This window comes from Scyliorhinus torazame, chromosome 19 (assembly GCF_047496885.1).
Source record: "Scyliorhinus torazame isolate Kashiwa2021f chromosome 19, sScyTor2.1, whole genome shotgun sequence".
Lineage (NCBI taxonomy): Eukaryota > Metazoa > Chordata > Chondrichthyes > Carcharhiniformes > Scyliorhinidae > Scyliorhinus > Scyliorhinus torazame.
In genome coordinates this window covers 97052346-97077353 of record NC_092725.1, presented here as the reverse complement: position 1 = coordinate 97077353, position 25008 = coordinate 97052346, and the positions used below count along the sequence as shown (strand labels likewise).

The 25008-nt window shown below is 43.3% G+C and overlaps 1 protein-coding gene across 13 annotated transcripts in view; it reads right to left on the bottom strand.

The window, feature by feature from the left end:
- ppfibp1b (PPFIA binding protein 1b) overlaps window positions 1–25008 on the bottom strand; it is a 189397-nt gene that overhangs the window by 73723 nt on the left and 90666 nt on the right. For all 13 annotated transcript variants that reach the window (XM_072484860.1, XM_072484863.1, XM_072484861.1 and 10 more), the window contains exons 3-5: window positions 22662–22867; window positions 5039–5125; window positions 3357–3470 (exon numbers count right to left, since the gene is read on the bottom strand). In XM_072484860.1, coding sequence (XP_072340961.1) covers window positions 3357–3470; window positions 5039–5125; window positions 22662–22867 — 407 coding nt within the window. The remainder of the gene's footprint in view (window positions 1–3356; window positions 3471–5038; window positions 5126–22661; window positions 22868–25008) is intronic.

Below are 25008 nucleotides of genomic sequence, written 5' to 3'. Positions count from 1 at the left end.
TTTGCTTTCTGAAGTCAATGATCAGCTCTTTAGTTTTGCTGGCATTGAGGATAGATTGTTGTCGCTGCACCACTCCACTAGGTTCTCTATCTCCCTCCTGTATTCTGACTCGTCATTATTCGAGATCCAGCCCACTTTAGTCGTATCGCCAACAAATTTATAGATGGGAGTTGCAACCAAATTTTTCCACGCAGTCGTGTGTGTATACAGGGAGTATAGTAGGGGGGCTAAGTACGCAGCCTTGCGGGGCCCCAGTTTTGAGGACTATTGTGGAGGAGGTGGTGTTGTTTATTCTTCCTGATTGTGGTCTGTTGGTCAGAAAATCGAGGATCCGGTTGCAGAGTGGGGAGCCAAGTCCTAGGTTTTGGAGCTTTGATATGAGCTTGGCTGGGATTATGGTATTGAAGGCGGAGGTATAGTCAATAAATAGGAGTCTGATGTAGGAGTCCTTGTTGTCGAGATGCTCTCGGGATGAGTGTAGGGTCAGTGAGATGGCGTCTGCTGTGGACCTATTGGCGGTGGTATGCGAATTGCAGTGGATCAAGGTGTTCTGGGAGTATGGAGGTGATGCGCTTCACGACCAACCTCTCGAAGCACTTCATTACGACTGAAGTCAGGGCCACCGGATGGTAGTCATTGAGGCAGGTTGCCTGGTTCTTCTTTGGCACCAGCATGATGGTGGTCTTCTTGGAGCAGGTGGGGACCTCGGAGCATAGTAGGGACAGGTTAAAGATGTCCGCGAACACATCTGCCAGCTGGTTCGCGCAGGCTCTGAGTGCATGACCAGGGATCCCGACTGGACCTTTCGCCTTCCGAGGGTTCACTTTCAGGAAGGCCAATCTGACTTCGGAAGCTGTGATGGTGGGTGTGGGTGTGTTATGGGCTGTTGGGGCACTCGACAGCCGATCGTTGGTTTCCTGCTCGAACCAAGAATAGAATGCATTGTGTTCATGGGAGGGGTGCGCTGCTGCTGGAGATACTGCTCAGCTTAGTTTTGTAGCCCGTTATGTTGTTTAGGCCTTGCCCCAACTGCCGAGAGCCTGTAACGCTACTCTGTGACTCCAGCTTGGTCTGATATTCTCTCTTGGCATCTCAGATGGCTTTGCAGAAGTTGTACCTGAATTTCATGTATATCAGTGCTCCTTCATGCTCCCGCCCAGAACTGGAAAAATTGATTAATTTTGTTTCCACCCTTCTCTCCCCTTCATGTGGTTCACCTCCAACATTCCCCTCCCTCAACTTCTCGGTCTCCCTTTCTGGGGATAAACCCTCCCACAGCTGTGCTGGTTAGAGAGCGACCTTCTCAGCTCCAGACATCACTGTAAGAGTTCCTCAGCGAGTGTCCTAGGCCAAACCACATTCAGCTGCTTCAATCAATGACCCTCCTCCATAAGGTCAGAAATGGGGATGTTCACTGATGATTGCACAATGTTCAGCATCATTTGTGACTCCTCTGATTCTGAAGCAGTCTATGTACAAAAGCAGCAAAACATGGGCAAAATCCAGTCTCGGGCTGACAGGTGGCAAGAAACATTCGCGCCACACAAGTGCCAGGCAATCTAACCATCACCCCATGACATTCAATGGCATTACTACCCCCCAGGGTTGCCACTGACCAAAAACTGGACTAGCCATATAAATACTGTGGCTACAAGAGTCGGTCAAAGGCTAGGAATCCTGCGGCGAGTAACTCACCCCCTGCCTCCCAAAATTCTGTCAATCATGTATAAGGCACATTAGGGGTGCGATGGAACACTCTCCACTTGCTTAGATGAGTGCAGCTCCAACAATACTCAAGAAATTCAGCTCTATTCAGGACAAAGCAGCATGCTTGATTGTTACCCCTTCCACAAACATTCAATGCTTCCACCACTGATGAACAGTGGCAATTATGTGTACCATCTACTAGATACACTGCAGTAACTCAAGACTCCTTAGACAGTACCTTCCAAACCCATGACCACTACCATCCAGGTCAAACAGCAGCAGATACCTGGGAACACCACCACCTGACTTGGAGATATATTGCTATTCCTAAATCCTGAATTCCCTCCCGAACAGCATTGTGGGTGTAGCTATACCTCAAGGACTACAGCAGTTCAGGAAGGCAGCTCACCACCGTCTTTTCAAGGGAAACTAGGGCTGGGCAATAAATGCTGGTCTGGGTGGCCAGTGATGTCCGCATCCCATAAATGAATAAAAATCTACTACGACCACACCTCACACCCTACAAGGATTCTATTCCATCCTCCTAGTTTCTCAGTCTCCGTTACATCTGTTAGATGATGTTGCCTTGCCCAAGATTGCTTCTGATGTCTTCCTTTTTCCTCACCCATTTCTCCCCTCACCTCTTGCCCTCCTAGAACATGATAGGGTTCCGCTTGTCCTCTTTTCCTACCTCACGAGCCACCGCACTCAAAGACTGGGTTACCATTTTGCAGAACATCTCCATTCATTCCACAAGCATGGCCCGGCTTTCCAGTTGCTTGCTATTTCAATTGACCACCTTGCTCTCATTTCTGTCTTCAGCCTGCTGCAACATTCCAGTAAAGCAAAAAAGAAATTTGAGGAACAGCACTTCATCTTCTGATTAGGCATTTTACAGCCTATTGACTTCAACAATTTCAGACCAGGAATTCCCGTCTCCCATTTTGTAATATTTTGCATGTGCCAGTCTGCATCTTGTTCTCATGTTTTGCTTTCAAACAGCGTTAACGTTTATTCTGCTTTGAACCTACCGTAGACCAATGCTTTGTTCCTTTACTGCTACCATTACATACACAGCGCCTTTTGTTCCATTACATCTTTGTCAGTAAATCAACCCACCCCCATCACCCACGAACCTATTCCTGACCTCCCTCTCAACGATATAAAACCTTTTCTCAACAATATAAAACTCATCACATTTCTGCTGGTATACAGTTCCAAACAGTCATCATACTGGGCTCAAAACATTAACTCTGTTTCTCGCTCCACAGATGCGGTCATGCTTACTGGGTTTTACAGCATTTGATTTTTATTTCTGATTCACTTTAATCTGTGTTAATAGTTAGATCCTGCAGCATTAAAAAAACAAAAACATGACAGACAGACTCTCAGCTGGGTGCAGCGTGCAAAAATTGCCTTGATTGCAATCAAAGAAAGGCATTCAAGTTACCAGTAGCCATCCTGTTCTCTGAAAATGTTGTAACCTCTGAATTGAATTAGCAAAGCAGTTTTGTCAGAGTGAAATGTTTATCAGATACAGCAGAAATAGACCATTTGAAACTTTTAGCCTTCTCTAACTTCCCTATACAGGTCCTTCTTTAATTGCAAGTGTTGCTTTATTTAAAAGGTCCCAACCAATCCCCTCATACCTGCTGTAACATCTCTTCTGTGCCATTCAGCTTCTCTCGGTGCTCATCCAGACAACACTCGAGGTCTCGAATCTTCTCCCCTTGCGCTTCCACTTGGTCTGTTAGAACACTCACCTGTAAAACAAAGTATGACTTCTGGTAGAGTAACGTTGAGAGATTGCCATCTTCAAAACGTGCCCCAGTGCTTTCAGTTACCTAGTTGCTCATTATTGTAGCTATAAACTTTACACATGCTTAGAATACCAAATCTTAGCTTGCCCGTTTATTAAACAATTTCATGTTCATTCCAGATCCGATTAAAGCATGTTCCATCATGTCTGAAATGCTCAAGAATGAGAAGCACCATTTTCAGCTGAAGTTCCGCTGGAAAGGTGGTTTCAAATTTAATTGCAGGATCCAGAAAACTTGAAATATTTTACAATGTGTAATGCTCTGAGCACATTTCACTGGGCATTTAAGAGGCTACTTGAAGTTTGTGAGACTGCCTACATGAAATGGCATCTTGGAATGCAACTATTATCTATTTATAATGCTTTGACAGGTATAAATACAAGTTCTAAAACATGTCTGAAATTAAGTACACAAATATTTTGTAATAAATATGCCTTAAATATTTTGTAATAAATATGCCTTAAATATTTTAATTGCATATTTGAGTCAACATGTCTTGCAAGGCCAGTTCAACAATCCAGTATAAATGGAGAATTTTGAATGATAAAAAACAATGTCAAACTCTCTCTCATCAACAGTCCTCATTTAAAAGTTAAAACATTTTAATGCTTGATTTTGCTCAATTATATTGCGAACAACTAATTCAAATTTCAATGGAATATAAATTAATTTCAACAAGAGCCTGTCTGGTAAGTGACGTTCAAACCAGTGGTCTCCATTTATTTGAAATCAGCTTGCAGGTTTCCCCCAGAGGATGGCTTTCCAAACTTGCTTGGACGAGGGGGAGATTTTGGAAAGTGTCCAGCATTCTATAGAATGGCCACATTGCATGAATGGATAAATGAAATAGACTCCAAAGAGGCTGAGAACAGCATGGGCATGAACATTAACGTATATAGGAAAGGGAAAAGCTGAAACAAACTCAAAGTGAATGAAAATGACCTCAAGTTGTGCAGTTATGTTTTAAAAATTATTTATTCTTGGGAGGCAGGCAAACATTATTTGCCTGCCCCTAATTGCCCTCGAGAAAGAGGTGAGCCAGTCTTGAACTGCAGCAGTTGGGTCTTGGACTGCGGCAGTTGAGTAGGCAAATAATGTTAGTGCTGTTTTTTGCCTCGGGGTGAAATATTTTGCATTCTAAGTGAAATATTTTGCATTCTAAAGTCCAACACACCTCCTATAGACATCATAGTACTATTGAGCTGCACTGTATCATAAACCTAGTTATAAACTATGTAAACAAATATTCAAATATTGTAGAAATCATAAATAAAGCTCAGGTCTGGCAGCATCTGGAGAGAGAAGCAGAGTTATTGCTTTGAATCATGAATAAGAGATGTTAACTCAATTTCTCTCCCCATAGATGCTGACAGACCTGCTGAGTGTTTCCAGCATTTCTCTCTCCATGGATGCTGACAGACTTGCTGGTGCTTCCAGCACTTAGATCCGCAGTATTTGCTTTTCCGTTAGAAATCACAACCTAACAGTTCGCTATTTGTCATTTTACTTACTTGCAAAACCAAGGATTCTTTATCTCCTTCTAACCGTGCCAGTCTATCCTGGTATGGATCATTTGTGACTGTGATATGTCCATTCGTCTGTGGAGGGCAAGTTTTCAAAAAAAATGAGCTGGCTTTCTTCTTTCACAGTTGTATGGCAGAACATCAGAAACATGTATCATCTATTACAATGATTTTTCTAGGTGCAAGGACATTCATAGGTGGCAATCAGAGCATGACTGAGCAAATCAACAGCAGAGACATATGGCTTCGGAAGCAATGACCCGGCAGTCAAATTTGAAAATACAGATGTCAGTTTCTGGGGGGACAAATGAAATTTAGGCCGAAATCAGGTGCGATTTATTAAATGAAGTTGAACTCACATAAGCATACCTAGCAATGTGTGTAATTGTCGTCAATAGGCTCAGCCCGAAAAGATGCCAGGTATAAGGAGATCACTTGATCCACCTTACAAGCACTCTGTACAGCTATGAGAATACTGCAATAGACACCTTTTCTGGAGAAGAGGCTGCAGAGAGTTCTGAACTGTGTTGAATGATTCCCCGACAAAAATGACATTTACTATGTATTGGGCCTCCAGTCGTTTATTCTCTATAAATTGTTACAACACTGGGCAAGTGCACAGTCAATTCCAGTACCACAGATCCTGGTGTCCCAACATAAGTGAATTAACAAATAAAGTGAGTTTTCCTGCAACCTTTAACCCTTGACTGCTACAATGAGTTATAAGATATGCAAGTAAAATATTTTTAAAAACTATTTGTAACACAAAAAATAAGCATGTAATTGCAGAAATGTAATTGCTCCGATCTTCTATGTATCTGTAAATAGAAGGAGGGTCTGCTAAATTAACTATTTCTCCTTAACTGTCCTTCCTTCCCTCCCCACAAACACAAGGCAACCACATGGTATGGGGTAGGGAAGGATTAAAACACCAGTAATTAAGCTGGGAAATGAGAGGCGAGTATCTTCACTGCTGAGGTTGTGGTCTTTGTAGGTGATGTTTTTCTCTGAACAAGAGGTGTTGTAAACCATTGATAGGTTTGGGATCTTTTAGTATCTACGTTCAATTAGAACTTTCAGGCTGAAAGACCTCTTCAGGAATCACCTTTACATCCCCTGACCTGGGTGTACACTGATAATTCCCTTCAGGTCGGTGCAATTCTCACTGCATCCACCAGATGGACCATCAGCCTCACTCAGTTCAATCTATCCAGTTCTCCACATGAGGGTTGGGATGGGTTTTCTAACAGTCACTCTGCCAGCAGGTGGCACTGGACTGAAATCTTCCACAGGTTAAACTGACTACAGAGAGAAAGGTCAGTTTAAGCTCCCTTGCCTTTCAGTTAGAGATTTACATTTTCACACACATGGCTATTGATTACAATCTTTCACAGGCCCGATAGGGAGTGTGTGATTTAAACCTATCCCTGGCTGAAGTCTGAACAGAGCTGAGACACAAAGGAGCTTGTTGGGCTTTCCAAAATCTTCTGAAAGGCTCCATCAATCCCAATCAAGGACAGAAGATGTCCTAGAATATCAAAAGAGCCGACTGGCTGCTTGCCAAGTCCATCAAAATGACATCATGGGCTATGTCACAGAACATACTGAAGGGGTCTGCCTGAACGTGCCGCCCTATTCAACCCCAAGCTGAACTTCCAGCCCTATATTTTCTCTATTAAAAAAACCCTGATAATCTAACCTCGAACATCACCTTCACCCCTATCTTAACCCATCTTAAACTGGATCCCTCATCCATGCGGTCGGCATTGGCTCAGTAGTACTGTTCTTATCTGTCTTAGGAGGTTGTGGGTTCACACCCTACTCCAAAGACGAGCTCTACACTGCCAGAAGGGCAGTTAGTACTGCTGCCTCACAGCCCCAGGGACCGGGTCCAATTCCTGCCTTGGGTGATTGTTTGTGTGGCGTTTGCACTTTCTCCCAGTGTTTGCGTGGGTTTCCTCCGGGTGCTCTAGTTTCCTCCCACAGTCCAAAGATGTGCAGGTTAGGTGGATTGGCCATGATAAATTGCCCCTTAGTGTCCAGGGATGGGGTTACCGAGTTGCAGGTGATCGGGCAGTTCAGTGGGCCGGATGGCCTCCTTCTGTAGGGATTCGATGATTCTTATATGATTTCTATGTGCCATCGTTTGGACAAGGATGCCCTATTAGGTGGATGCAAAGACTCCATCACATTACTTCAGAGGGCAAATGTGTTCTTCCTGACATTTTATTATCCTTTAATCAATATACCAAAAAATAATTCTGATGATCTCATTACTGTGCACATGTTGGTTGTCATACTTCCTATTTAACAACAACTGTACTTCAAATAGCACTTAATTGGCTGTGGTGTTTTGTGGTGCATGGAAATTGTGAAAGATGCCATCATAAATGTGGAATTGAATCCTTCACAAACATATACAAACACAATGTCTGTACTTATCCCACATAAAAATTCAACTCCTGGTAAGTCATTCTTTCACCATGAATGAATTAGGACAGAATGATTTACTGAGTGACTTTCAGCATTACACTGGGGCAAAATAATGTTGCTATACCATTTACTGGAATCCTAGGCAACCTTGTTTGCTAAAACAGGGTTTTGAACTAGGCAACGGTCACACAAACACTGAACTGCTGTGGTAAGTAATGTAGCTCTTCATTCTAAATATGATGGCTAAAGCATTGGTAGCACTGTTGCTTCACAGCACCAGGGTCCCAGGTTCGATTCCCAGCTTGGGTCACTGTCTGTGTGGAGTCTGCACGTTCTCCGTGTCTGCTTGGGTTTCCTCCAGTTTCCTCACATAAGTCCCAAAAGACATGCTATTAGGTCATTTTGACATTCCGAATCCTCCGTGTACCCGAACAGGCGCTGGAATGTGGCAACTAGGCGTTTTTCACAGTAACTTCATTGCAGTGTTAATGTAAGCCTACTTGTGACAATAAAGATTATTAAAAGATTAAAGCAGTGATTAGTACATTACTAAGATGGATGTGTATTTGGCAGCATGGTTCCCTGCTTTCACATCCTGCATATCTGACTTTAAAAAACTGGTCACATTAAAGAATTGGTAAAAGGTTGAAAAGGACTTGCAAAAATCCCTGGAACGGAGTATGGTGCTGTATGGGTGCAAGAGCTTAACCATCGATAAGGCGGGTGAGAAGAGGAATACAGTTTTTGGAATGTGGCGCTGGCAAAAGGTCCTTAGAATCAGCTGGACACAGGGAAGAATCAGTGAATTGGTCCACAGAAAAATCAGAGTTTCAATGTTCCATGGGCTTTTAGCAGAAGAGAAATGGAAATGGAGAAAGTACAAACACTACAGAAGGTAGGGAGAGAGTGCGGCATTGGGACCAATAGGGGGTGAAACATCAGGAAAAGACAGGCCAGGTTGGAAAAGAACAGGATAGTTAGACATCAGAAACTGGACAGAGGAATGACCAGCGATGTGCAGAATTATAGTGAGCAGACAGCGATGCCTATGGCTCCTCGTGGGCAATGGCTAATTATAGATGGAAAAAAAATTGACAGTTTACTACCATGGATTTGGATTTGTTTTACTGTCACCTGTACAGAGGTACAATGAAAATAATTGTTTTCGTACAGTCCAGATATATCATTCCATACATGAGAAAAAAAGGACATAAAAGGTTAGTAAGGTTATATGTGATGTAGGAAGAAGATCTGTGTGAGAGCTCACAGAAAGTCGCCAAACTTTGGCGCCATCTAGAACAAAGAAAAGTACAGCACATGAACCTTCGGCCCTCCAAGCCTGCGCCGACCATGCTGCCCGTCTAAACTAAAATCTTTTACGCTTCCGGGATCCGTATCCCTCTATTCCCATCCTATTCATGTATTTGTCAAGATGCCCCTTAAACATCACTATCGTCCCTGCTTCCACCACCTCCTCCGGCAGAGAGTTCCAGACACCCACTACCCTCTTGTGTAAAAAACTTACCTCGTACATCTCCTCTAAATCTTGCCCCTCGCACCTTAAACCTATGCCCCCTAGTAATTGACCCCTCTACCCTGGGGGAAAGTCTCTGATTATCCACTCTGTCTATGCCCCTCATAATAGTATCAGGTCGCCCCCTCAACCTCCTTCGTTCCAGTGAGAACAAACCAAGTTTATTCAACATCTCCTCATAGCTAATGCCCTCCATACCAGGCAACATTCTGGTAAATCTCTTCTGCCGCCTCTCTAAAGCCTCCACATCCTTCTGGTGGTGTGGCGACCAGAATTGAACACAATACTCCAAGTGTGGCCTAACTAAGGTTCTATACAGCTGCAACATGACTTGCCAATTTTTACTCTCAATGCCTCGGCCAAAGACGGCAACCATGCCATATGCCTTCTTGACTACCTTCTCCACCTGTGTTGCCCCTTTCAGTGACCTGTGGACCTGTACACCTAGATCTCTCTGACTTGAGGGTTCTACATTCACTGTATATTCCCTACCTGTATTAGACCTTCCAAAATGCATTACCTCACATTTGTCTGGATTAAACTCCAGCTGCCATCTCTCCGCCCAAGTCTCCAAACAATCTAAATCCTGCTGTATCCTCCAACAGTCCTCATCGCTATCCGCAATTCCACCAACCTTTGTGTCGTCTGCAAACTTACTAATCAGACCAGTTACATTTTCCTCCAAATCATTTATATATACTGCGAACAGCATAAGGTCCTAGCACTGAACCCTGCGGAACACAACTAGTCATCTACCCATGGAATATATCTTATTCTTTTCAACTATGTAGTTTTCAGTTGTGTATAGGTACCATATTTAATGATAATGATGATCTTTATTATTGTCACAAGTATGCTTACATTAACACTGCAATGAAGTTACTGTGAGAATGCTACTCTTTAACAATATGTGACACGAGTGACTTGGAAAGCCATTGTACATTTAGTTTATTAATAAGGCTGTACAAGTCAGATTTTACCTGCAGAAAGCAATATAGTATTTTTGGTTTACAATAAATTAATATTCATTCTAAATTCCAATATTAAAGCAGTTAATACTAAGCAGTTATACTAAGCGAATACTTAGTATTGATAGCAACCAAAAATCTAAACCACAAGAGAAACCAGAAGTTGTTTTGCCTTTAGTTTCATAAAAATTCAACAGTCCTACATGGTCATAGAAATTTAGAGATGAAGCTGAATACATCAATGGCATTAAGACTTACTCCTAATTTAACAGACAGTGCCAATCTTAGCTCCAGTGGAGCATTACAAGTTGAACAGAAAACTGCACAACACTTATTGATTGCAAGTAGAATTCAGCAGAAGGAAGCAAAATCAAATGTTGCTATCTTACCTTCTTCAGCCATTTGAAGTGCTTGTAGATATCCATTTCTCTCTCCATTCTATTACACATCATTTATTAATGGAGAAAACACAATTTACTTTAACAATGTAGCACTGGTATTAAGCAGTGACCTTTGTTAAAAGGATGATACAATTGGCTTGCTGCGTTAAGCCCAGCTGCCCCTGTCTGTTTGGGGACACACTAGTGAGCCCCCAGCTGTTACATACTTGCTTTAAAAAATCCCACATTTACCATAGTCATTCATCCAGGAATGTGCTCCAGTTTACCCAAACTATTGTTTGGATACTCGCAGAAAGGAAATGTTTCTGGTTTCAGATATTTTGCTTTTGTAAGAGGTTAATATGAACTTGATTTGATCCCCAAATCATGTCAGCAACTCTATGAATATGTTGTGCTTTAATTGGCATTCGCTTAAATTCACTCCTGCTACCCCCAAGTCTAGATAATAAGTAGTTGATTACAGAAAGTTTTTAGAAGCGTCTTTAAATAAACAGTGTCAGGAGTACAATTCATACACTTAGCCTTTAAAACTGAATACTGTCCCTTCACACAATGCAATCAGTGTGTCAAGTGTATGAATATATGTAATTATGATATATCTTTAGTGACAGTGGCTCCACTTCTTAACAAATGTTTCACTTTCAACAGTAAAGCAAAAAGGGAACATCACTGACCTTGTTCCTATTAAACAGTAATAACTTCACCCCTGACCTCAGCAGCTGATAGGACCCTTAAATAATGGCACAGAAAGAGACCATTCAGCCTATCATCTGCTCTGGCCAAAAAAGAAACTATTCCCTAATTTGCATCCCACTTTTCAGCAGCTGGTCCATAGCCTTGCTGGTTACAGCACTTCATGTGCAGATCCCGATGAATTGGACATTTCAGCCTCAACCACCAATTCAGACACTGAATTCCAGACGCCCACCACCCTCTGTGTGTAGAAGTATTTCCTCGAGTCCCCTCAAATCCTATTACCAAGCACCTTAAATCTATGCACCTAGCTTGACACCAAATAAAATGATACATACTGATTGGTCTGTAGAATTTACAGGGGGTCGCAGTGTGAATTTAAAGAGAGGCAATAAATTGTTTTTAAAAGGAGAAAAGGATTATTAATGGGTGTGGAAACAAGAGTGGGTTTAGATGAACCTGCTCTGGTGGACAACAGAACTCCAGGGAGGCAATGGCATAGTGGTATTGTCACTGGACTTGTAACCCAGAGACTCAGGGTAATGCTCTGGGGACCTGGGCTCAAATTCCACCATAGCAGTTGATGAAATACAAATTAAATTTTTTAAAATGGACGGCACGGTGGCACAGCGGCTAGCACTGCTGCCTCACAGCCGCAGGGACCCGAGTTCAATTATAGCCTCAGGTTACTGTCTGTGTGGAGTTTCTCCCTGTGTCTGAGTGGGTTTCCTCCTGTTGCTCCAGTTTCTTCTCAGTCCAAAGGTGTGCAGGTTAGGTGGATTGGCCATGCTAAATTGCCCCGTGTCCAAAGGGTTAGGTGAGGTTGCTGGGTTACAGGGATAGGGTGGAGGCTTTGGTTTAAGTAGGGTGCTCTTTTCAAGGGCCCATGCAGACTTGATGAGCCAAATTGCCTCCTTCTGCACTGTAGGGATTCTATGTTGACAATAGAACCAGCGCAGATCTGAGGGCCTGAATGGCTACTTTGTTTTAACATATCACAACCCCACAGAGATAATTTGAGTAATTACCGGTTTTGCAGTGAAATATCAGAACAGATTTCGTTCTAAATGCTAGATGTTTTTGAGCAATACATGAACATAATAGATTCCAGCACTTGTCAGGTGACTGATGGCCAATAGGCCTGTAGTTCCCAGTTTTATTTCTCTTCCTCCTTTCTTAAATAATGGGGTTACATTTGTTCATTTGAACTGATGGAGAATTGTTTTACTTAAACTTGAAAATCTTACAGCATTCAACTGAAATACTGCAAAATTATCAACTCCAAAATTCTCTTCCAGCTGCCAAAAGTGCATGTTTTTTGATTGTGTACATTAATGGTATAAATCAGAATCAGGGAACACTACAGTGAAGAGGAGCCCATTCGGTCCATCGAATGCACTGACACATGAAAGGCCCTGACCTGCCCTCCTAATTCCATTTGCCAGCACTTAACCCATAGCCTTGAACAATATATTATAATAATCTTTATTGGCACAAGTAGGTTTACAACACTGCAATGAAGTTACTGTGAAAATCCCCTAGTCGCCACATTCTGGCGCCTGTTCAGGTACACAGAGGGAGAATTCAGAGATCCACAGAGGTCCAAATCACCTAACAAGTGCGTCTTTCGGGACTTGTGGGAGGAAACCGGAACACCCAGAGGAAGCCCACACAGACATGAGGAGAACGTGCAGACTCCACACAGACTGTGACCCAAGCCGGGAATCGAACCGGGGACTGTGCTGCCCACAGCATGCCAAGTACTCATCCAGGTACTTTTTAAAGGATGCGAGGCATCCCACCTCTACCACCCTCCCAGGCAGTGCATTCCAGACCGTCACCGCTCTGGGTAAGAAAACGTTTTTCCTCAAATCCTCACACCCCTCACTTTGAACTTGTGTCCCCTCGTAACTGACCCTTCAACTAAGGGGAACAACTTTTCCCTATCCACCCTGTCCATGCCCATCATTGTTGTACACCTCAATAAGGTCACCCCTCGGTCTTCTCTGCTCAAGAGAAAACAACCCAAGCCCATCCAACCTCTCTTTATAACTTAAATGTTCCATCCCAGGCAACATTCTGGAGAATCTTCTCTGCAACCCCTCTAGTGCAATTACTGCCTTCCGATATTGTGGTGACCAGAATTGCACACAGCTGTGGCCTCACCAAAGTTCTATACTGCTCCAGCATGACCATCCTGCTTTTGTAAAGTATGCCCCGATTGATAAAAGCGAGTGTCCCATATGCCTTTTTACACCTGCCATTCTGCCTTCAGAGATCTATGGACAGACATGCCAAGTTCCCTTTGTTCTGTGGAACGTCCCAGTGTCAGACCTTTCATAGTATACTTCCTTGTCAAATTACTCCTTCCAAAGTGTGTCACTCACTTTTCAGGGTTAAATTCCATCTGCCACTTATCTGCCCATCCCATCTGTATCTTCCTGTAACCCAAGACACTCGACCTCACTATTAAACAGCTGGCCACTCTTTGTGCCATCCACAAATTTACAGATCCTATCCCCCACAGTCATTTATGTCATTTATACAAATGACAAAAATAGGGGGCACAGCACGGATCCATAGGGTACCCCATTGGTCACTGGCTTCCAGATTCTAAAGCAGCCGTCTATCATCACCCTCTGTCTCCCACCGCTAAGCCAATTTGGAATCCACCTTATCAAATCACCCTGTATCCCATGTGCATTATTAAGTCTCCCATGTGGGACCTTGTCAGCATGACTTAGTTGGTTACATCCTCACTTTGAAATCAAATAGCCACGGTTAACAGTTTATGGATTTGTGCATAACCTAGGCTGAGAAGCACAGCATCTAAGCATGTTGTGTTGTTAGATGTGCTGCATTTTGGATGAGATCAAGTGTATCTTATTTAGATAAAAGATCTCAGGACACGATTCGATGAAGAGCAGGGAGCTCACCCAGTGCTCTGGTCCACCTTGCTCCCTCAACCAAAAACAAATTGGTCATTGCTGTTTGAGGGATTGTGAGAACAAATGGACTAATGCATTTATTGACATAACCACAGCCAGGGACACCCCCAGCCAGCAATAGGGGGAGGTGATGGCATTGTGGTATTGTCACTGGACTTGTAAACCAGAGACCCAGATATTGCCCTGGGGACCAGGGTTAGAATTCTACCATGGCAGATAGTGGGACTAAAAGCCTAATGATGACCATAAAACCATTGCAGATTGTTGTAAAACCCCATGAGGCTCACTAATGTCCTTTAAGGAAGGAAATCTGCCGTCCCTACTTGGTCTGGTCTAGATGTGACTCCAGGCCCACAGTAAAGTCGTTGACTGTTAAATGCCCTTTGAAATGGCCTAGCAAGCCACTCAGTTGTATTCAACCACTACGAAAACATAAAAAAGGAATGCTTCAGTATTTGAGGAGCTGTAAACAGTGCTGAACATTATACAGTCATCCACAAACATCCCTTATCATCCAACCCCACATTTTCTTCCATTTTGTTTATTTATATATTTATGTGTTATAAATAATAAGGGAAACCAGCATCTGATCCCTATGATACGCCACTGATAAGGTAAAGTCGCAATACTCCCAGATGACCATAGGCTGCTTTCCCCTTTGAAGGGGAGAGCTGACTGGTGGTGATTTAACCTGAGGATCACCACACCTCACGGCAAAGGACAAGGTTGGGGGGGGGCCTTCATGAATAGCCTCAGCTATTCAGGTCGACACCTCATTTTTTGGTATGCTTGATGTTGCTCCTGGCATGCTCTCCTGCACTCTTCATTGAACCAGGGTTAGTCCCATGGTTTGGTAGTAATGGTAGAGTGGGGGATATGCCAGGCCATGAGGTTTCAGATTGTGGTTGAATGCAATTCTGCTGCTGCTGATGGCCCACAGCGCCTCCTGGATGCTTAGTCTTCAGTTCTAGATCTGTTCGAAGTCTATCCCATTTAGCACGGTGGTAGTGCCACACAACACGATGGAGGGTATCCTCAATGTGAAGATGGGACTTTGTCTCCACAAGGACGGTGCGGTGGTCACTTGTGTCACTGGAGGACACTGGCCTCCAGTGACACAAACAGCCTTCTACCATCAGAATCTGCCTCCTGTCGCAAAGACAATTTCGGATCCACCATGCCACATTACCCTGGACCCCATGTGCTTTTACCTTCTTTATCAGTCTCTCAAAAGAGATCTCGTCAACATTTTGTGAAAATCCATATAAATTTCATAGAATTTACAGTGCAGAAGGAGGCCATTTGGCCCATCGAGTCTGCACCAGCTCTTGGAAAGAGCACCCTACCCAAGGTGACATTAATGACATTAACCTACCCTCATCTACACACCTGGTCACCTCTTCAGAAATTCAATAAAATTTGTTGGGCATGCCTCCCTCTGACAAAGCCATGCTGACCATCTCTGATCAAATCTTGCCTCTCCAAGTGGAGACTGATTTGGTTCTTCAGACCATCTGGCATTGACCCAGGGACCGGAAACAACAACGTCAAACCCAGCCCTGCCGACCCTGCAAAGTCCCCCTTACTAACATCTGGGCGCTTGTGCCAAAGTTGGGAGAGCTGTCTCACAGACTAATTATACACAGTCATACTCTCAGAATCATACCTTGCAAACAATGTCCCAGACACCACTATCACCATTCCTGGTTATGTCCTGTCGGTGAGAGGTGGCGGCACAATTGGGAGGGAGTTGCCCTGGGAGTCCTCAACATCAACTCTGGACCCCATGAAATCTCATAGCTTCAGGTTAAACATGGGCAGGGAAACCTCCTGTTGATTACCACATTCCAGCCACCATCAGCTGATGAATCAGTACTCATCCATGTTGAACACCACATAGAGGAAGCATGGAGGGTGGGAAGGGCGCAGAATATACTCTGGGTGGGGAACTTCAATGTCCATCACCAAGAATGGCCAGGTCCTAAAGGACATAGCTGCTAGACTGGTACTGCAGCAGGTGGTGAGGGAACCAAAAAGAGGGAAAAACATGCTTGACCTCATCCTCATCAATTTGCCTGTGACAGATGCATCTGTCCATGACAGTATTGGTGGAAGTGACCACCGCACCGTCCTTGTGGAGACAAAGTCCCGTCTTCACATTGAGGATACCCTCCATCGTGTTGTGTGGCACCACCACCGTGCTAAATGGGATAGACTTCGAACAGATCTAGAACTGAAGACTAGGCATCCAGGAGGCGCTGTAGGCCATCAGCAGCAGCAGAATTGCATTCAACCACAATCTGAAACCTCATGGCCTGGCATATCCCCCACTCTACCATTACTACCAAGCCATGGGACTAACCCTGGTTCAATGAAGAGTGCAGGAGAGCATGCCAGGAGCAACATCAAGCATACCAAAAAATGAGGTGTCGACCTGAAGCTACAACACAGGACTAGGTACAGCCTTGGTTCAAACATGGACAAAAGAGATGAGATGAGAGCGACTGCCCTTGACATCAAGGCAGCATTTGACCAAGTATGGCATCAAGGGGCCCTAGCTAAGCTGGAGTAAATAGGAATCAGGGGAAAAACTCTCCACTGGTTGGAGTCATACCTTGCACAAAGGAAGATGGTTGTGGTGACTGGAGGTCAATTAACTCAACACCAGGACATCACTGCAGGAGTTCCTCAGGGTAGTGTCCTAGGCCCAAGCATCTTCAGCTGCTTTATCAATGACCTCCCTTCCATTATAGAAATGAAGATGTTTGCGGATGACTGAACAATGTTCAGCACCATTCACAACTCCTCAGATAATGAAGCCATCCATGTCCAAATGCAGCAAGACCTGGACATTATCCAGGCTTGGGCTGACAAGTGGCAAGTTACATACGCGCCACACCGTCAAACCAAGTGCCAGGCAGTGACCATCTTCTACAAGAGAGGATCTAACCACAGCCCCTGGACATTCAATGGCATTAACATTGCTGATTCCCCCACAATCAACATCCTGGGGGTTTCCATTGATCAGAAACTGAACTGGACCAGCCACATTAATACTGTGGCTACCAGGGCAGGTCAAAGGCTAGGAATCCGATGGCAAGTAACTCACCTCCTGACCCCCCAAAGTCTGTCCACCATCTACAAGGCGCAAGTCAGGAGTGTAATGGAATACTCTCCATTTGCCTAGATGAGTGCAGCTCCAACAACACTCAAGAAGCTCAACACCACCCAGGACAAAACAGCCCACTTGATTGCTCCCCCTTCCACAAACATTCAAACCCTCCACCACCGACGAACAGTGGCAGCCGTGTGTATCATCTACAAGATGCACTGCAGTAATTCACCAAGCTCCTTAGACACCACCTTCCAAACACACGACCATTACCATGTAGATAGACAAGAGCAGCAGATACCTGGGCACCCCACCACCTGAAGGTTCCCCTCCAAGTCACTCACCACCCTGACTTGGAATTATATCGCTGTTCCTTCACTGTCGCTGGGGCAACATCTTAGAACTCTCTCTCCACCCCCCCCCCCCCCCACCCCCCCCCCCCAAAAGCACAGTGGGTGTACCTACACCTCAAGGACTACAGCGGTTCAAGAAGGCAACTCACCATCACCTTCTGAAGGGCAACTAGGGATGGGCATTAAATGCTGGCCTACCCAGCGATGTGCAACATCGTAAGTGAATTTAAAACATTTTAAAAACAAGGGGGCATGATTTTACGGTGCGGGGCAGGAGGTTTAGAGGGGATTTGAGGAAAATAAATTTCACCCAGAGGGCAGTGGGAATCTGAATTCACTGCCTGGGAGGTGAGCAGGGAATCTCACAATCTTTAAAAAGTACTTGGACCAGCCCTTGAAATGTCATAACATTCAAGGCTATGTGCCAAATGCTGGGAAGTGGAATTATGTTGTTTTATTTGTCGGTGCAAGCTTGATGGGCCGAAGGGCCTCTTCTATGATCCTAAGGACACCCAGGTCTTGTTGCACATTCCCCTCTCTCAATTAAAAGCCATTTAGATAATAATGTCTTCCTGATTTTGTTACCAAAGTGGATAACCTCACATTTATCCACGTTATACTGCATATTCCATGCATTTGCAAACTCACTCAACTTGTCGAAATCACACTGAAGCATCTTTGCATCTCCTTAACACTCACGTTCCCACCCAGCTTCGAGTCATCTGAAAATTTGGAGAAATTACATTTAGTTCTCTTATCTAAATCATTAATATACGTTGTGAATAGCAGGGATCCTAGCACTGATCCCTGCACTGCCTGCTACAAAGACCTGACTACTCTGACTCTTTGTTTCCTACCAGTTTTCCATCCATCCACCCATCCATCTCAATACATTACTCGCAATCCCATGCGCTTTAATTTTACACATTACTTTCTTACGTGAGACAGTCAAAATCCTTCTGAAAGTCTAAATAAACCACATCCACTGGCTCCACAGAACACACTACGTACTACCTGGGTTAATCTTTCAAACCTGCACGTAATTTGCCCTTTAGTGTGGCAGTGGATACATTCCCCCACTACACTTGCAACATTCATTCTTTTGATAATATAGATAACACTTGACCCCCTTCAACTGCAAGTTGCTCTCCAGCCCCGGGCTGGAGAGGCTCGAACCTTGGCAGCAGGCAGGCAACACCGCCTTCTCTGCATAAAAAGAGCAAGAGTCGAGAAGTGTCAGTATACTTCCCCCTATGTTCCTTTTTTCTCCCCAACATGAATGATTTCCTGTATCACAGTGTCATGACTCTGCAGCCTCTGCTCCCCTCCAAACAAGCCGAAAGAATCGCAAACCTATTTGGACAACCACAAAGGCTGAAGATCCTGCACTCCTGCCCTCTGGGTCCCCTTCCCTGCCCCACTCACAGTCACACCCTCCTGTACCTGACCACTGACCAAATCAGAAGACCCTAGCCTAAGTGCTGCGATTGCCTCCTGGTAGCATCCAGGTAACTTTCCCCCTTCCTGAACCAGTGCCTGCAGCTCAGCTTGCAGCTCAATGACTCTTGAACCAAAGCTCTTTGGACCACATACTGTTACTGCAGACGTGTTTGCCCTGGGTCTCACAGGCATCCAGGAGTTCCCATATGCTGCAACCTTGACATCACCTGTCCTGACATCCTTAATTAATTACTTATATTATTCACTTCTCCCTCATCCTTTATTTAAAAATATATTTTAAAGTTACCACCAGTCCGTATACACCTTAGGACTGGAATAGACCTTCACTACTACCAGATACTCACCAAAGAGCTAGCTCCTTTCCCTGTAGTAGATTACAAGGTAATTCCTATAGGGTGAAAAAAGTAGAAAAAGCAAATGGAAAGGAAAGGAGCAACTCCTCTCCCACTCACCAACCTTCCAGGCATGCACTCAAGTTTTAAACATGCACTGGTTTGCCTTAATTGCATTGATAAAACCTTGAATTTACATTAAACTGAACTGGAGCCAGATAAACCAGGTTCAATCACTAAGCTAATTAACGACTCCGCTCTCTCAGAGTGTGTGTTTACTTTGCCTAAGGCTGGAAGAAACTTAGTCTACTTACACAGTACTTTCCAGTTACTGCTAATCACAGACTAGATTTTCAGATTAACACTGATCCCCCACTCACCAAACCCCCGGGTATGCACTCAAAGTTTCAAACATGCACTTGTTTGCCTTAGCTGCACTATAGAACCCTGAACTAATATCATAGTATGGAGGAGGTAGATTCACAAAATTACTTTCAAAGAAATATATTTCAAACCCCTAAACACCAGGCCATTTCAGGCTTCCCTGAACTGCCGACGCCAAGAATATGGGGCATGGTTCAAACAAGTGTAAGGCAAATTTAGAACCATCAGAAAGTTGTCAATAAGACTATAAGACATAGGAGCAAAGTAGGGCATTCAGCCCATCCGAGTCTGCTCCACCATTAAATTAGATAAGGACTGATCTAATTAGTGAGTGATTAAAACATGGACAGAGTACTGGAAATAAATATTCTGGAATCATTCACGAACATCCAAATGCTGTAAAAGATAAAACTGTAGATTATTTTTGGATGGGTGAATTAAGATAGGCTAAATAGCTTGCTCATCTGTATTCGTCATGCGAATTTGCTGACACTTAATCACTAGTGCATAGATTTGTGGGCACTGACTTTTCCTGAAATTGTTTCCTTACTGTTTACTTTACCCAAGAACAATGCAAATGAAAGCATTCAATATCAAGCAGCAGAAATCAGCTGCAGCAATATTACCACAAATGAATAACTTATGGTTCACTAGGTACTATGGGTTAAACAGGGCTTTATGATCAGGTTCAAAGGAATTTTTTCAGAGAGAAATGCTGCCAATATGGAATCCAATATAAACATAGAAAGCAAATGACAATCTAATTTAAGGCTCTGCACCAAACTGAAATGTTTGGTCATGTAAATAACCATGACATCAGCACTGGTCTTGTATAGTACACATACACCCTTTTAGGAGAGTTTTGGTACTTTCTTCCTGTGTTAACTTTTAAGACAATCACATAGTTTCAACACATCCCTGCACATTTATAAACAAACAAATAAATATGATGGGAATTCAATCTCATCTGGATCTCCATTTTTAAGCGAACATTCAGTCCTTATTTTTAAAAATATATTCCTAGAGGTATATTAATAACGAGAACCGAATTAACAAAATTAGCAGGCAATAATTATAACTTCATAGCAATGGGGACACAATTACAGTGTTGAAAGCTAGGACTGCATGTTTTAATTTGTCTTCTTCACCCTCCGCCACAATTTCATTAATAACCTTGCTTAATGTAGCATAATTCTTTGCTACAAATAACATAACCTTAGCATGCACTGAATACATACAAAAACAGCTCCTTTATGCTTTCATTTCACTTGGCCAAATCCATGCAAGTGATATATATATATATATTATATATATATATAAAATATATATATATATATAAAATATATATATATATATAAAATATGTATATATATATATATATATGACCAGCAATAATATACAATCGCCACAGGATGGCACTGTCTGATCAGATTCTTTCAATAGTCCACTGTACTGGAAACAATGGAAGATGGAAAGCAGCAAAAAAAAAACCATGATGGGCACTCACTGGCACACATGCAAGGCCATTCACCACCAAATCCCCACGAGCACAATGCAGATTGACACAATCTAGTGCTGAGGTGGGCACCATTGAAGGTGCTATATTTTAGAGATGTTAAACGGTCTTGTGTGTTCAGTGAAGGGCACTAACGGAAGCTCTCCATGTGCTGGCCAAACTTTCTTCCTTTAAGCAACACCACCTTAAATTTACCTTATCGCTGATAGCGGGACCTTGCTGCGTGCTAATTGACTTCACTTTGAAAGACAGTCCTTGGAGATGTCCTAGTGATCGAGTGGTGTAGAATAGAGCGAGCATGAAATTTAAGATTAAGCACAGAACTGGTGGCAGGAAAACATTCTCAAAACGAAAGCAGAATGCACAGGTATCAGAGTTGTGCTTAAAGCTAACACCAACCAATACTGAAGAACAGGTTCGCCAGGTGACTGAAAATAAAAGTATAAGAGCAGGATGAGCACAGTGGATTAGAGCTACTTCTCATGATGTGCAAACACCAACACCAAGTGGTCTGTCAAACAGCCAGTTTCTGTGTTGCCATTTTACAGAATCCGACAAGGATGTGAAAGGTGGCATGCAGCTGCAAGCTTCTTTCCTTTTGTGTGCTTCTGCTGATCAAAGAAAACATTTTGTAGAATGAACAGCAGCAGGGGGGAAAAGGTCACCAAACAATAAATTAAAATCAGCAGGGTGAAAAGGATTAGAATATATAACACTGAATCACTGGACAAATCCCCAAGACGGTTAATGCTGCAGTGTCACAATACAACCCAATCCCAGTTGCTGATTCTTGTTGGTAAGATGAGCATCAACAAATAAACCTTTATTTTTGGCACCGACACTCTGGAACCCGCTTATGATTTGCATCCTCTTGGAACAGGTGACTCGAGGTGAAGTTTGTGTGCTTTTGTTTAAGGTTACCTCCCATATTTGAAGCTGATGTTCACAGCTGCAACCAGCAGCCAAATGATCTTATTCTGCAGTAGGGGCTGTTTGCACCAATAAACAAGCTTACAATAAAAAAGCTGAAGCCTAGAAAGCAACCGGAACAGCAGCTACCATGTTCAAGCAACCATTCTGCAGGGTCTTCATTCAGTTAGCTGACGATCCACTATTAAGACAGATGGGGGAGTGGGCAAAGTTGAAGTTAAGATCAAGGAGCAGTAGCCCACCAAATGGTTTAAATGTAAAATAATAAACAAATCCTTGGATGTTGGCAGGGTGAGCTATTTGACAGCAAAATTTGGTCTACTGCTTCAAGGACAAGTCCTTCCAATCAACAACGTATGGTATTTCTCACCATTTTGCTATGAGTGAGTTGATGTATTCAAAAACAGGGATGGAAAACAAATGCTGGCTTTGCTTGCAACACCCATGTCCCTGTAGCAAATTAAAACAAAAGCAGGCAAGGACAGTTAAAGAACTGGGTAAAACCAAAATAGAACTGGTGAAAGTAGATTATCCCAAGCTGCTCACCAGGTGGCTGCGTAACCATTCACCCAGAAGTTCTGCAGTAGAGTCTGGTATCTGACACCGCAGTCCATCCTTCTCCTCATTCTCCATCAACTCCAGGAGCCCACGAAGATCTTCTACTAGGTGTAGCACACGCAGCCCACCAATATACGGGGAGTTTGGTGACTGGCAGTCAAATAGGCCATTTGTGTAGTCCAAGGTCTTTGAACCTGGTCAAATATTAATGGAGGGAAAAAAGTTAACCATTGCCATGAACATCTGAATTAATGGGATGCCAACTCAAATCTGGTTCTTAGACTGAAAACTGGTAGGTGGTAGAACAAATACGTCTTACATTCAATTTCACAGAAGTACTTAAGAACAGAATTGCCTAGAAATACCAGGTCACTGATAAGCTTTCACACAGGCCAAGCTTTCACACAGGTTAACATAGCAGAAGAAAAAACCCTGAAAGCCAAATGCTGTAAATGATGTGGTATCACAGAGCTCCCACAGCATGTATATAAAGTTTCTTCATACCAACAAACCCTGAGCACACCATCTAACATTTAGTGTTAGATCACTTGAACTGCATTAGAAATGCAGCCTAAATTCATTAAGAAAATTCTAAATGTTGTGGTAAAATGGCAGATGCAATTACTCAAAGCCTACATAGAAAGATATAGAAGCAATACAGTCAAAATAGTAAATTAACAGATGCAATGCTATTCTTGGGCTTGAGTGTGGTGTGAAGAAATATCACAAATTAACATTTGCGAAGGAGGGATATTATTGAAGAAACACAAGATGTTGTTCCTAGGTGGATCAGAGATTTGGAGGAAGAACAAACTGAATTTGTATTTACAACAATGCATTTTTATATTAATGGGAAAAGGAGATTTCTAGGTAAGCTTTTAAATTTATTGAAAATGACAAAGCATTAACCTGTTCTCTTCAGATGCCAAATGTTTTCCATTTTAAAAACTTGTGTTTTCAAAATCAGAAAGATGTGAAGTTTCTTTACCTGGATTATGCCTCGGAAAGATTACTGGCCAAATAAAATTTAGATATTTCAGTCAGCTCAGGGAAGGTGGTAAAAGAGGGGGAGGGGTGGCATTGTTAGTCAAGGACAGTATTACAGTGGCAGAAAGGACGTTTGATGAGGACTCGTCTACTGAGGTAGTATGGGCTGAGGTTAGAAACAGGAAAGGAGAGGTCACCCTGTTAGGGGTTTTCTATAGGCCTCCGAAAAGTTCCAGAGATGTAGAGGAAAGGATTGCAAAGATGATTCTGGATAGGTGCGAAAGCAACAGGGTAGTTGTTATGGGGGACTTTAACTTTCCAAATATTGACTGGAAACGCTATAGTTCGAGTACTTTAGATAGGTCTGTTTTTGTCCAATGTGTGCAGGAGGGTTTCCTGACACAGTATGTAGATAGGCCAATGAGAGGCGAGGCCATATTGGATTTGGTACTGGGTAATGAACCAGGACAGGTGTTAAGATTTGGAGGTAGGTGAGCACTTTGGTGATAGTGACCACAATTCGATTAAGTTTATTTTAGTGATGGAAAGGGATAGGTATATACCGCAGGGCAAGAGTTATATCTGGGGGAAAGGTAATTATGATGCGATGAGGCATTGGATGGAGAGGAAAACTGCAGGGGATGGGCACAATAGAAATGTGGAGATTGTTCAAGGAACAGCTACTGCGAGTCCTTGATAAGTATGTACCTGTCAGGCGGGGGGGGGGGGGGGGGGGGGGGGAGTGGTCGAGCAAGGGAACCGTGGTTTACTAAACAGTTGAAATACTTGTCAAGAGGAAGAAGAAGGCTTATGTAAAGATGAGACGTGAAGGTTCAGTTAGGGCGCTCGAGATTTACAAGTTAGCTAGGAAGGACCTAAAGAGAGAGCTAAGAAGAGCCAAGAGGGGACATGAGAAGTCTTTGGCAGGTAGGATCAAGGATAACCCTAAAGCTTTCTATCGATATGTCAGGAAGAAACGAATGACTAGGGTAAGAGTAGGGCCAGTCAAGGACAGTAGTGGGAAGTTGCGCTTGGAGTCCGAGGAGATAGGAGAGGTGCTAAATAAATATTTTTCGTCAGTATTCACACAGGAAAAAGACAATGTTGTCGAGGAGAATACTGAGATTCAGGCTACTAGACTAGAAGGGCTTAAAGTTCATAAGGAGGAGGTGTTAGCAATTCTGGAAAGAGTGAAAACAGATAAGTCCCCTGGGCCAGATGGGATTTATCCTAGGATTCTCTGGGAAGCTAGGGAGGAGATTGCTGAGCCTTTGGCTTTGATCTTTAAGTCATCTTTGTCCACAGGAATAGTGCCAGAAGACTGGAGGATAGCAAATGTTGTCCCCTT